Source organism: Calidris pugnax, unplaced genomic scaffold, assembly GCF_001431845.1.
Source record: "Calidris pugnax isolate Ruff unplaced genomic scaffold, ASM143184v1 scaffold44, whole genome shotgun sequence".
In the NCBI taxonomy this organism is placed as follows: Eukaryota; Metazoa; Chordata; class Aves; order Charadriiformes; family Scolopacidae; genus Calidris; species Calidris pugnax.
In genome coordinates, this window is record NW_015094506.1 from 34,661,901 (window position 1) to 34,676,608 (window position 14,708).

The window sequence follows — 14,708 nt, forward strand, 5'->3', positions numbered from 1 at the left end:
TAAAAGTAACACAATATTTTAAAAGTTGTTGTGCCACAGAATTTTTTTCTTTATATTGCAAATAAGTAACATTTTCAAGAGAAAAGAAAATTCCTGTTCTTGCAGCTAAATATTTTGTTTTAAGACCAACAGTCTTCTCAACTGTTGTCATGTTTTCCTCTCTTGTTTCTATGGAGCCTGAAAAATTTATTATTGCTGTTTTGGTTTTCATTTGTGTACAGCGTCTATAAACATTTTTAATTGTCTTCGGCTATGATATTTTTTCAAAGGATGAAGTTGATGAAAAGGAAACAGAGGTGGATGAAGACACTGCAGTGATTCATAGCACTGACAGTACAATAAACCAAATAAGGAGGAAAGATTTCCAGGTGACTACTTCCAGCTACATCCAAGAAAAAATGGGGACAAAACCCAATGAAGCTAAAAAAAATAGATACTTAACAAGAGAAGAAGAACTGCATGGTAAGGATGATGTTTTCAAAGCAGTTTATTACCCTACTTCTCCACCTGTTAGTGAAATTTCTGAAGAAGAGGAAGATCCTTTTTTGGAATCCCGAGCAATTACTGGAATTCCTCCTCAATTTATTGACTCCACCAAAGGCATAGAAGAAGAATACATATACCTTTCTTCAGGCACTGAACCAACAAGAATAACCACTACTGGCCATAGTGATGAAGATTTCTTATTGTCTCCTATTAAACCTCATCAGGAATCTGATGACTTTTGGAGTTCAGTTCTTACCACTTCTTCAGCGCAGCTGGTTACAGAGGAGACCTCCCAAGAAGACAGCCTTCCTTCAGGAAGCCCTGATACAAGCACACATTATGTTCTTTCCCAAGGCTCCATTAAGTATGTTTCAGAAGGTGCAGCACCCTCAAGCTCTGATGAGCCTCCAAAGCATACTTCTTCCACTGATGGAAATGTATGGTTTCGTAAATCTACAGATCTGACAACTCCATCTGTTGATACATCGGATAGCAGGCAATTGTCTCAGACCAGTTACACTGATGCATATGTAGAGGGATTAAAGCCAGCTACAGTGCCCTATTCCAGCAGCCCAGTGGTTTCACAAGACACTTCAGATGCGGATTTAGAGTTGCCACATTATTCTACCTTTGCTTTCTCCTCTGCTGAATTATCACCTCACTCTATCTCTTCAAGCTCTGGAGAATATGGTTCTGCTTCTGCTGCCAGTGAGGTACTCTCTCAGACAACTCAACCAGTCTATAATGGTGAGATACCTCTTCAACCTTCCTACAGTAGTGAAGTGTTTCCTCTAGTCACCCCTTTGTTTGACTCTCAGATGCTCGACACTACCCCTGCTACATCAGATAGTGATGTGACCTTGCATGCTACACCTGTATTTCCCAGTGTTGATGTGTCATTTGAACCCACCCTGTCTTCCTATGATGATGTACCTTTGCTTACATTTTCCTCTGCTTCCTCCAGTAGTAAAATGTTTCACCGTCTGTATACAGTTTCTCAAATGTTTCCACAAAGTGCTGCTCCAGCTGTTGCAAGTGATAAGGTGTCCCTGCATGCTTCTTTGACATTGGCAGAGGGTGATACATTAATACAGCCAAGCCTTGCTCAATATGCTGATGTGGTGTCACATCAGACTACTCATGCTGCTTCAGAGACGCTGATATTTGGTCATAATAGAACTCACATGTTTTCTCAAGTTGAACCATCCAGCAGTGATTTAAATATGCATGTACTATCTACAATGTCTGAACTTCCTTACGCTTTGTCTAGTAATGTGGGCTCCCTCCAAAGCTTTACTGTTTCCTATGACTCTGCAGAATTTGTGCATGATCCTGTTGACGTATTTCGTCAAGATCCGTTATTTAGCAGCTATAACAATGTACTGGTGCATAAACCTTCTTCTATAATATCACAAGCTGATACTTTGCTGCAGCCTACGCGCTCTCTATCTAGTGATATGGATTGGTCTGAAGCATACTCTGGTAGCGAGTCCCTTTTGCCTGATACAGATACTTTGATGGTACTTAACATTTCTTCCTCTGATTCTGTAGATGAAATTACGTATGAATCATCTGGGTTTAGTGATGTTAATAAGAAGCTTCAAAAAGGTGATGTTATATATGGAGCTGAGAGAGAACTGCAAATTTCCACTTCTTTAAGTGAAATGGCTTCCAATGCTGAAAGTAAAGCGATACCTGAACTTTCTACATCTGTTTCTAATGATGATGTAATTAAGCAGAATACGTCTCTGCAAGAAAGCCCACTTCCTGTTTCTAGCACAAAGGGAATCCTTCCAGTCTCTCTTGCTTTTCCCACTGCTAAGATATTTGATCATGATATTAGTAAGCTTACAGAAAAGCACCTTTCCGTTCAGCCTTTGCATGTTACACGTCCAGCCTTTGATGACACTTTGCTTAAACCTATGCCTAGTGCAAGCTCAGATCAAGCTCTCTCTAGCCCTGCTTATAGCAAAATGTTATCCTCAACTCAGACGTACTTTTATGAGACCTCAGCTACATTAAGTAATGAAGCATTACTGCAATCCTCCTTCCAGTCTTCTGGCGATGGCACTCTGCTTAACACGGCTGTTGTGCCTAGTGATCCTATATTGGCTGAAAGCTCCAGGGTTCCTAAAGATAGTTCTACATTTGACCAAATATTGCATCAAGTGGCACCAGGTTCTGCTACAATTGAAACCATGCTGCATTCTACATCTGCACCTTCCGTTCCTGATACGTTGTCAAACACTTTTAGTAAGCCCACAGCGTCTCTGCAAGGTTTATCTGTTTCTTATGCAAGTGAGGAGTATGCTTCATCCAGTTTGTTTAACAGTGAAGATGTTCAGCAGGTTATGCCTTCGTTGTACAGTAGCGATGTTTCATTCCAGCTGACCACTTTAGAAAATACAAATGCCTTTCCCCCCCAAGCAGCGAATGCCGTAACAACTCCCTTCCTGACAGGTGATACGTTACCACATGTAGCTACTCCTGCAGACAGACGTATCTCTTCGAGTGTTTTTGAAAGAAGTGAGGCTGCCAGTGTCTCTTCAAGCTCTGCACTTGGTTTCGATCCTGTTCATATGCCTGCAGTTGTTTCTGATTCTGATGTGCCCATTCGTCACACTCTTCCCTTACCAAATATACATATTTCTGTTACGGCTGTTCCTCCCAAAAGTGAAATCCCCATAACTTTGAGTAGGTTGCTGGTTCCTTCTAGAGAATCCTCTGGGTTGTCTCCCAGTATCATGTCCAGTACCGATTTGTGGCCTTCTGTAGTTGAGGATGACTACGATGAATATGACGATGGCTTCCCTGTAAGTAACTGTATCTCATGCGCTTCCCATAGAGAAGCTCAGGATATGGTAGTAGAGGAACAAAATACAAAGGTAAACAGTAACGAGGATCAGAGTAACCTAATTATAAGCTCACATTCTGAGAAACCCGAAGAAGAAGAGAAAATTTCGACTGCTGCATCAGACAGTCAGATAAACCATGCCGTGGACAGACATAATTACACATCCGTACCAACTTTGACAGCAAGCGTGATACCTAAGAAGCACAACGACCCAACAGTTTTGGAGAATCACATTCAAACTGCTAGTGTCTCATTGCAAAACACATCAGAGTCTAAGTCTTGGGCTGTTTTTACAAGTGATGAAGAAAGTGGTTCTGGCCAAGGTACCTCAGATAGCCTTAATGATAATGAAACTTCAACAGATTTCAGTTTTCCTGACCCTAATGAGAGAGACACTGAAGGGGCAGTTGAAGCAGGTAACTCAGAATTAACTCCTGGATCGTCACAGTCATCAGCCTCATCTGTTACTAGCGATCACTCATCAGTATTCAACATCTCTGAGGCAGGTTAGTTATGGATAAGTCTAATGAATACCGTGGAAAGCTGTGAGGGGATACTTTTGTGCCATAGAGAATGAGAAGGTTTATCTGCATATAACAAAAGGAGAACATAACAGTGCCAGTGGGGGTGATTAAGGAGGCATTGGGGAGCAGGGGATGCATGCTGAGCTGGCTATCTTGTGAATGCTACTTCTGGCTACTTAAAACTGCACCTGACGTATTCTTCAGTAAGAAGATTCATGCTCTGCTTTTGAATAGATGTGTGCTGTCAGCAGAAGTTGGGTGGTGCACAATCTAAAACCAGAATTTGTTTCATTGTTAATTGTTTCATTTTAATTTTAAAGGTTTAAAAGGGACATAATTTCTCTGTACAAAGACAGGTGCTGTCCTTTCTAGAAACACACCAGAGGAAACCATTCCTCTGCCAGAGATAGCATACCTCTGAGAGTCTGTTTTTTAACTTAAAGCAGCGTATTTCCTCCCTGTATTTTGTTTTGTATTTTCTAAGATGTGTTGGGCAAAGATGCTTCAGTTTGATTCTGATTCATCTTAACTCATAAAAACATTCATTTTCATTCTTACTGCCCATGCCACCTTCAGTGAGATGCAGACTTTTTTTGTGCCAGATTTGAATATTTCCAAAATACTAGAGCCAGATTCTGCTGTACTTCTTTATATCTAGTGCTATTTTCCTATTTAGTCCTCTTAAAGTCAGTGAGAGTATTTGTGACCTGTGATTCCAAGGATAAGGTCAGAAGGAAAAACTGAACTTCACATAGATAAAAAACTGATAAATAGAAAGCGTTTCTTTTGTGTTTAAAAATGCATTGTGGAAAACTTGAAGTATTCAGATAGGTAATTTGCATTTTCGCTTGTTAGAGTGTTGAAAAATCCAACAGTGCAGTCAGAAACAATATCTATGATGTTTGAAAAAAAAAATACAACCCAACAATCAAGGTTAAAGTGGTATTTTAGAAAATAAATAAATTGAACTTAATAACAGCATCTGTAGAGGGCAGTGTCATCCAACTAAATCCACTAAGGAATGGAATCCACAAAGCATGTGAAATTTTCAGCACATTCCTACAAATACACAGTTAAATCACATCAGGTCAGATTACTCATGAGCAACAGAATACTAATATGAGAAGGTGGTAAATTGAAACTCTGTAGTTGGGGCTAACAAAATGTGAAAAATAGAAATAAAAATTAAGAGAAAATAGAAAACATACTGAAATTAGTAGGAATCCTAACAAGGTAGGTGTTATAAAACTGAATCAATGAGAATTGAATTAGTTCAATAAGTGGTTATCATATTGTGTAAAATGCATAACATTTGTTTAAAAATCAGTAAAAATAACATCAGTATTTCAGAACTTACATTACTAATGTGAATGAGTGTTACCATAAGAGACTTATGGTTTACATAATGGATGTCATTTGAATTGTTACTGATAGTAATTAAAAAGGATTATACATGACTGCAGTAGCAGTACAGCAGATTTAAGAGCTTGTCTTCTAGATATTATTGAAAGACACTATACAGTATCATTTCATGTACATTATTTTTTCCAATAAATGATGCCAAATATTGTCTTTTAATAAACTGGAAATTCAATGTGAGCATGTCTAACATGGTCTCCTATAAATCAAAGACATCTTTGCTTTAATTCAATCATAAAGCAATGAAAAAAAAAAAAAAAACCCAAACCAAACCCAAATCTGTCAGCTGAGAACTTACTTATACGTTACAGTTAATTCACCAGAAATTGATTCAATGTCTTCTTGTTGTGACCATTACAGAAAAAAATTGTTGTTTAAACTTTTCCCAGTCTTTGTTGTTGTTAATGGATAAACTTTATGCTTGTTCTGAAGTAGGGCTTTCTCCATAAGACCTAACCATGGTTACCTAAGCCTTCCAGCTTCAGTTGAAAAACTGGAAGAGAAATTAATACAAAGAACTCTGCAGGGGATCCAAACACATGAATTATTAGGGAGCAAAGAAATCTACTATAGATGAGGCTGACTTCTCAGCTGCCATCATTGGAGCGATGGCCAAGTAGGCAAGAAACCCCCTGTTACAGGAGAAGCCTGCTCTTTGTTCCCCATAGAAGGAATGCTAATAGGATTTGGTCCTACAGTTTGAAGGAACCCTGTCATCACACAGATAAGACTGGGTTTTATGCTGTGAATTAGTCCCGAGTTGGATAAGGAAGTATGAATGCTTCAAAGCGATCGTATTCTGATCTCTCACTTGTACATATAGTTTCTTCTGAAATCAATAGGTAATAGTTATTTTAGCCAACTCACCAGAAATTCAGGGACAGATTTTTCAGAAGCAACTGGTGCCTGCAGTCACTTTGCACATTGAGCTGTAGGATTTACAGAGTAGCAATTGATTTGGGTGTATGAGAACTTTGAACTAAAACCAAGAAGATGCTTGCAAGATGAGACCCTAAACCTTTTTGTACATAAAGCCCCGAAAGCCCCTAAACTCAAGAAAATGGAAGCTGAGAGCTGCCTGGAAATCTGTACTGTGTGAAGCTGTTTGTTTTTTGACATCGTATTTAGGACATGTGCTTTGTTGTCTTTTTCTTTTTTTCCCCCAGATACAACTCCATTCCCTCCTCCCTTCTTTCTGAGAGTTTTTTATTCATGTAGAATTGGTCCCTTGAAATCCCAGTGGAATGCAGCTGATTTCTAGACAGCAAATTCTGCTCCCATACAGAACATTTGTTGAATTAGAACTGTTCACAAAACATCCTTAGAAAATCTAGGGCTTTGATTCTAACAAGTGCAAAAGTTTTTATTTCTGTGTTTTAACTCATGTGATGGTCACAGATCACAGTAAACTGCACAGATTGAAAAGAATTAGTCATTTTGTATTAAATCACAATTTTAAAGTGTTTGCTTTTTGAGGTATGACCAAATTTAAAAATGCAGGATTGGCATTATTCCACCATCGTGTTCCTTATTTTAACAAGATTATAAAATATATTGTTTTAATCTTCATACAGATTCCTATGCCCAAATATTTCTGTCATCCAGCATTACGAGGCTGACAGAAATATGAAATCTAGACAATATCTAAAGAATAATTTAGTCACCTGTAAAGATGGAAGTAGGAAATTTAATTCTGGCTCCAGTATATTTGGGGAGGAAGTACAGCGGTTGGATTCAAAGAAAGCAGGATGTATCTTTAAGGCAAGTTACAGAGTGAACAGTGTATTAAAATACAGAAGGCTTAAGTGCAATACGGCAAGGACATAGGGACTATTGTAAGAAAATTGTAAGAAAAATATTAGTCAGAGAAGTGATTTGCATAATATGAGTGAGAGTTTAATATCAAAGTGTTCTTTACACATTCCAATATTATATATTTAGATTTCTTAACTCCGTTGGCTTTCAGCTAATAAACAGATGAAAATAAAAAGCTTTCTTCTATATTTTAACATCAATCTGCTATTCTTACAAAGAGAAGTCTCCACTGCTGGAAGGCTGAGTCACATAAGCTTGAACACTTTGCTTTACCCTCTATCTGCTTATTTTCTGTAAGCTGGTTTGCAAATGTATACACTTTCTGCAGTACATAGTAAAAACCAGAGGTAAGTGGTATTAAGTAGGTTCATTATAAGACACATTCACTCATGCTGTGCATTTGTCAGAATTTAAACATGGACTGTTTCAATTTTCTCTGACTGCAGAGGCAAGTAATAGTAGCCATGAGTCTCGTATCGGTCTAGCTGAGAGTCTGGAATCAGAGAAGAAGACAGTTATACCACTTGTGGTCGTATCAGCCCTGACTTTTATCTGTCTAGTGATTCTTGTGGGTATTCTCATATACTGGAGGTAAGTTGTTTTTTGGTTGATTTTTTTTTTTTTTCAGTTCTAAAGAGCTCTGATTTGAAAAATGTGATTTACATTATTGAGCTGGTTTATAGGAGGGAGACTGGATCTAGTCTCTCACCATGCCTTTGTATTGCTTGTAGTGCTGCAGTGACATAAAGCTGACAAAATAAGGTGGTTTCTGTCCAAAATGCTCAACTCGATTTGTTTTGGTTGCAGAGGGGTGAACCATTGCAAATAGTTTATTTCCATTTTGGGAGATTTTAGTAAACTTACTTGTGATTATTAATGCCTAGAAGCCAAGTGACTTAGCAGAGCACCGAGAAGAACAGGAGGGAGAAGAAAAATAAATAGCATAGCATGGGCTTGTTTCCTATCTTTCCAATACTTTAACAGTTAGAAAAGGTAGTTGTTAATATAGGATGAGAATCTATGGTCCTCAAGAAGACCATGTGAATAAGCACTTCATAGAGGACTGTAGGAGTGTGCTGTAGCTGACATTGTATGCAAGACAGAAAGGGGATAGTTTAATGATAGTATCATAATATAAATGTTTTAAGGTCACTTATTGAGTAGCTCTTACGATGTTCTGTGATTAAACAATTGTTCTACTTTGTGATTCTGCTTATCTCTGAAGCAAAATTTGCCGCCCAGCCTTTCAAACCATTAAGGATAACTAAGGATGTGTTTCATGCACACACACATGCTGAGGTTCCCTCATGGGCCTGTTTTCTGTGACTTGATAAGTTCATAAGACATTAAGAAAAAAAATAAGGCCAAAGAGAACCAGTAGCTATAGAAAGTCATGATGATGTAATCAGTGAGGGCAAAAGACTGTATCTATACTGTGAAATTAAACAGAGCAGCTGGCATAGCACAGATCTCTTCTGTACAGCTGAAGTCTCTTCTCTCACAGAGGGAAAAATACAGAATGGCTGCATTCACGTCACCTACTGGAGATGGTCTTTGCCCTATGCTAACCCCAAACTCTGTCAAGCGTTCTGTGAAATAAAGCAAGTTGGCCTGAGCTAAAAGCATACCGGGAATCTAGTTAGCTGTGTGACAGTACGTGGCAGTGCTCAAGCCTTTGTCTGACCCCGTTTCATTGGTTCTAGATAAAGCCAGAGAGTCTTCCTGGGGACAGATGTGCTTAAGCTTTCACAGGGCTTTCAAAATCCATGCACAACTTTCTCAAGCGTGCAGGTGGCCAGCAGGAAATGCAGTGGACAGAAGGGGGAAATAAGTTGCAAAAACGTCCTGCCATGGAGATTCTTGCTGTTTGGTGATTGCCGGGAACCTGATCCCATTATTGCTTGTGTTGTACTAACAGATAAACGAGCAGTAAGAAACAGGACCTTGTTCTTCCAGGCCCAAACATCTCACAGACGCTTCCAGAGCTTGTTTCTTCTTTTTTTTTAACCTTTGCTCAAGGGTATAACAGGCGTGAAGAACCAGGAACTAGACCCCAGAGTGTCCTTTCCAAGCTACCGACTACTGTAATCTCTAGGCTACGGTGTCAGGGTTGTGCTTACTGACTTTTCTTCTAGTCTCCTGAACTTTGGTTTTCTATTGGCCCAGCAGGGTATGTTCCACATGGGGACAGAATACATCCTGTCTCTGAAGGGACTAGGATTAAGAAATTGAGTTTGAGCTTCCTTTCTTCCAGGCAAGCGAGCTACTGAGTCAGACAGCCTTTGGCATGATTAAAGACACTTTTGAATGATGAATTCTCAGAAAGATTTCTTCTTCTTTTCAAGGAACTAGCTAGTTGCAGAAAGAATTGCATAACTAATTTCTTAGTTTATATCTAGTTGGATATTTCTACTGTTCATCACAGGGTTTCCAGCTAACCACTTTCATATTGAGAACCTTTTCCTGTCTTTCGTGTTACGCAACATGAATGTTCATATTCATCTGCCAAAGGGTTTCATCCCTGAAGCTAAATAGTATTTCAAATCTCTTCTGTTTGCCAAAGAACACCATCCATTTTAAGACCCAGATTGTACAGTGCAGTTCTAGTAATCCTACACGTTACAAGCTTGTTTTTGTCGAATAACATTGTGTTCATTTCGTATTCCTTCTCTGGGAATGAACAATTCTGTAACATAGGTCTTTCAAAATAAAACAAAAATCCCGTTAGCAGTAATATCTTCTTGACTTGAATTTAATCTTTTCTGTATTTCTTGTGTACTACAAAATAAAATATGGAGCTCTTTTCTTGTTAATCCTCAAGAAAATTTTCTTGGCATTATGATAACACCAGTAACATGTTTCTTATTTCAGAGGAATGAAACATAAACAGTTCATATTGTAGGTAGGACTTTGTGGCCCTCTTTCAAAGGTGCCAAGATCTTTAATTCTTTTTAAAGCCTGGGAAAAATCAGAAAATTAACTTTATTGCTATGCAGTTTTCTTTATGCCTGGAAAATATTAGTATCAAGTCTATAGCATTTTTATGGTTAGATTTAGTTTATTTTGAAATAATTGATGTAAGCTGCCAATGTTTCTTTCTAGAATGCTTTTTTTATGTGCATCTTTCTATAATGTTTTTTTTAGTTATATTACCAATTATTACTAAAGTTCAAAAAAGCTTAGATTTGCAAGTTATTCTATATTCCTTTGGCAACAGTACTCAAAAAATTGCATTGATATATCCTAGCTGGTTATTTGAGTGAATAGTGCTTTGAGTTGTTTCCACTATTAGCTCCTAATCTGAGTATACAAAAGGTGTGTTTAATATGCAAAAGGAGTGTTATTTGGTTTAAAAAACAAGTAACTACCAAGAGCCACAACTTGCAGTTTCTCAAGGTTAAAAAAAGGCAAAATTATTTTGTTCTTCACTTGAATGACTTGTATCAGAAAAATAATTCTGTACCATCTGTTGTTTGGGTTTTGGGGTTTTTGTTTTTACATGAAATTGTTAATCAGCACTTGAGGAAATTCCCCAATCTCTTCACTATCTCATTAGGCACAATTTCAATCTTTCTGTGATAAAATATTCATTTCTCTGACAGAGATGAAAACTTTTAATGGCAATATTGTCTTAAGAATATCTAATTGCCAGTAGGAAAATACACAGTTTCAAACTACTCTGGTTCTGTGTATCAATTATTTTGTAATTCAAGCAATTTTCAAGCAATGTCATTTTCCTTTCATTTCTTCAGCATGATTAAGATTACAGTGGAATAAACAAGGAGATTCTTTTGCCTGTTTAATGGCCTTGTCATCCGCATAAATTATTTTTTACAGCTTTAGAGAGAATTTTCTATCCAAATCTAGAGTTTATCCATCTCTCTTAATATCTGTCTATTGGACTGATTCCTTGCAGCGGAGATGCAGCAAGGGTATTTGAATCACCTTGCTCTGTTCTTTTCATATCTGGGTGGCTTCATCATTCCCATTTTGCTGAATTAACCTTATCTGTTAAGGTGACTGAAATTGAAAGTTTCTCTGTGCCGACATATAATATACTGGAGATTGCTTATGCATGTGTGTACGCTTTTGGAATAGTTCGTAGAAGTGATCCATGACAATGAAACTGATGAACTGATATATGGGAAGAAACGTCAGGGTATTTGTGCAGATCATTTTTTATAATGGTTATTATAAGAAGAGCTTAGAAAACAGTAAAAGGGTATAAAGTTGTCAATGGGAGTTGCACCATTTAAGATTCATTTTCAACAGATATATATATGAATCTCAGTAAGAGACTAGCTCTGACAATGTGAACAGCAAACTGCTAATGCAGTTCCAGATATATTTCTATCTACAGACATACTGAATATCAGTCGGCTGTCATGAAGCCTCCTAGAAGTTACATGACAGCAGTGCTTCAGAAATGACACACCCGATGACAGACAACACCCTGAGTAGCCATTTAAATTTTAAGTTTCCTCTACAAACCTGTATTTTTGAAACACGGGTGTCAGAGAATGTTAATTTTCTTTTCTGCAGTTTGAACTGATGCCTTGAGTCCTGTGTTAGGTTTATGGGAACAGAGTTGATAACCCTCACCAAGACCAGGCTGGATGGGGCTTTGAGCCACCTGCTCTACTGGGAGGTATCCCTGCCCATGGCAGGTTGGAACTAGATGATCTTTACGACCCCTTCCAACCTAAACCATTCTGTGATTCTATGATACTTAAACTTGCACAAGCATAGATGCACTAAAAACAGATTTAAACTTACAGAGGCCACACTCACCCATCCATGAAGGAAAAAATTCTCAACTATGTGATATCAAATGATAGATAAAAGAGTTAATAAAATTTGAAAATTAAAATTTCAGCTGACAAGTACTTAAAAATTAATTGGAACCATTTAAAAGTGGAATGATTTGAATCATTGGATCCATTGAGGATCCATTTAAAGATCCTTTGGAACCATCAGGTCTTCAAATGTTCAGAACCATTTAAAAATAAATTCTAATAAGTGTTTGAGAATGCCTATTGGGAGATATCCCATGAGTACAAAAGACCTTGAAATTCTCAGAGAAAGAAGTAATCATGCCTCTAAAACCACTCTGGGCGAGCAGTGGATGTGCGAACCCATCCTTTCACAGATGGCTCTGACTTGTGAAGTTCAGCTCCCTTCCTCAGCCAACACCAAGCAGTGAACACCCTGCAGGTGGGCACACCCACAGGCACACACAGCACCATGCTGTCCCCCCTGCCTCGGTGACAGTCTGAGTCAAGTTCTGTGCAGTCCCTGCTCCAGGGGAAAAGTAGTCAGTACGTATCCTCAGCCAAGGTCCAGGGGCCTACACACCAGAAAAATGATGTCCTCTGCAGTCTGAGGCATAGTCTTGTCCAAAGAGTTCATTCAGATCCTAGTATCCCTTTTGTTAAACCCAAGAGCTGCTGCTGCATGCCTTTCTGTACAGATACAGACACTAATTAATTCAATGGCTTAGCACTACCTCCATATATAAAGCGTGTGTTCGAGGAAGTGCAGTGTCTAAATTACAAATTACAGTTTTAGGTTGAAGATCTAAATGCTGTGATGAAAGGTGTAAATTAAATAATCAGGTTAACATTGAGTGATGGGACCTTTGTCTGGAAGTTTGAAATAGTCATCACTTTTTTCATTAACAACAAGTGATAATTAACGAGACAGTGTTATTAACATTAGGTTTAGTCATGAAGGCTTTCATTGCTGATGCAGAAGCAGATGGAGTGCCTATTTATGAGTCTTATTACAGGTTAAGTCAACTGCTATGAATTTGTCTCCCAAATGTGCTAAGGGTGTAATTTATTTTCAGCCACAATTAACTTGTTAAAGATTAAAGATACAGTGGCTCAGTAAGGGATAGTATATGTATGGCATATTATGAGAACATTTTAAGTACTGCTTTAGATGCGAAAGCCATTATGCTAATTAAATTCTTTTTAGGTCAATCTTTTCTCAAGCCAGAAGCTGACAAAACTCTGTGATGTTAGTCCATAAACTTCATGTATGATCATTGTTCGTAAGCAGTATCACTAGAGGGAGGACATTCTTTGGTTTTAGACCTTTAATCATAGAATCATAGAACAGTTTGGGTTGGAAGAGACCTTTAAATGTCATCTAGTCCAACCTCCCCTGCCATGAGCAGGGACATTTTCACCCAGCTCAAGTTGCGCAGAGCCCCATCCAACCTGACCTTGAATTTTTCCAGGGATGGGACATCTACCACCTCTTTGGGCAACCTGTTCCAGTCAGGCTGCTTGGTGCAGGTTAATTGGTGCTGTTTTCATAAGCACAGTACATCTACATTCTCGGTGTCCAGCAGGCAGGGTCAGACTTCCCAAAAGTATTTAGTGATTTGAAGTGCTTTGATACTTGCTTACCTCTTACAGACAATTCACACACAGTCCTGAGACTAACTCTGAGTTTACGCTAGCATTGAGCAGCCACTAACTCTATGGGGTGCTAATGTTACAGTCTCTTTAAAAATTAGAAAGATGTTCTAAAGTGCATCCTGAATGTGTTCTCGGTCTGCATCCAAAATTGCCATTTCTAGGTAGAGCTAAGTACATAATGGATAGACTTACACCAAACATGTCATAGAAAGCCAAAGCTCCTCTATGACCATCACAAATATGCTTTTAGAGGGTTCTAGCTGGACTCTTGTCATGTGAATCGTGTAAAACATGTCATGTGAATCACCAGAATTATTTGTATGCCACAGTTTTCCATTTGATATAGCTGTCCACTTTTTCTTGTGTTTTAAGAGAATCTGCATTGTACACAGACAGAAAATTCCCAACACTTTCCAAGACTATGGGCATGTTTCCCAGAAGCTTAATTCAAATAAGCTTACCAAAGTCTTTGTGATCTACATTAATGGTCCTGAAAATATCTGCATATTCCCTATCTATTTCTCAAAGTAGCCTCAAAATTTCTTTTTGATTATAACAATTATATGAGGGGTTTTATCCATGCAGTGATACAGGAACAGTACAGAAGAATTTAAAACTCCAGTGATTACATAAAATAGCAAAAGATCATATAATAGCTTCAGCCAACAGCTTTGAAGAAGCAGAATCTTGTAAATATAAAATGAGATTAATATTCTTCTGCTGCATATATTTCTTTTGAAATTTAATGATTACTGAATAATATTTCAAATAGATTAAGTGACCCAGAGTAAAGATTGTTATTAGCATGTGTAATCATATGGAGATTTTTTAATTAAGGAAGCTTTGCAATGCTTACAGCAGCAGTTGGTTATTTAGTCCCTTGAATAGCTTGGACTCTTAACAGATGCTATTCTTATTATCTTCACATCTGGATTACAGCACAGATACAAATAACATTGTGGGTCACATTGTGGGTTGATTCCATTTGTATTCATCCCTCAATGTTTTTGCAACAAAGCTAGCATCTCCTGGAGTTACGAAGTCTCATGTTTCTGTCTGTCAACTTCAGGAAGTCCTCCTTGGTTAAGGTGTCCCTCAGTGATGCAATTACATTACAAAAAAAATTGTTTAGCCCCAGTCATAGCAGTTCCAGAGCCACCGTTTTGTCTGTTATAGGGGCAT

The 14,708-nt window shown here is 38.0% G+C and overlaps 1 protein-coding gene across 1 annotated transcript in view; it reads left to right on the top strand.

Annotated features, from left to right (window-relative positions):
- PTPRZ1 (protein tyrosine phosphatase, receptor-type, Z polypeptide 1) overlaps positions 1-14,708 on the top strand; it is a 102,495-nt gene that overhangs the window by 64,779 nt on the left and 23,008 nt on the right. Inside the window, exons 13-14 of the mRNA XM_014963347.1 lie at positions 270-3,846; positions 7,545-7,689. Of these exons, the coding sequence (XP_014818833.1) occupies positions 270-3,846; positions 7,545-7,689 (3,722 nt within the window). The remainder of the gene's footprint in view (positions 1-269; positions 3,847-7,544; positions 7,690-14,708) is intronic.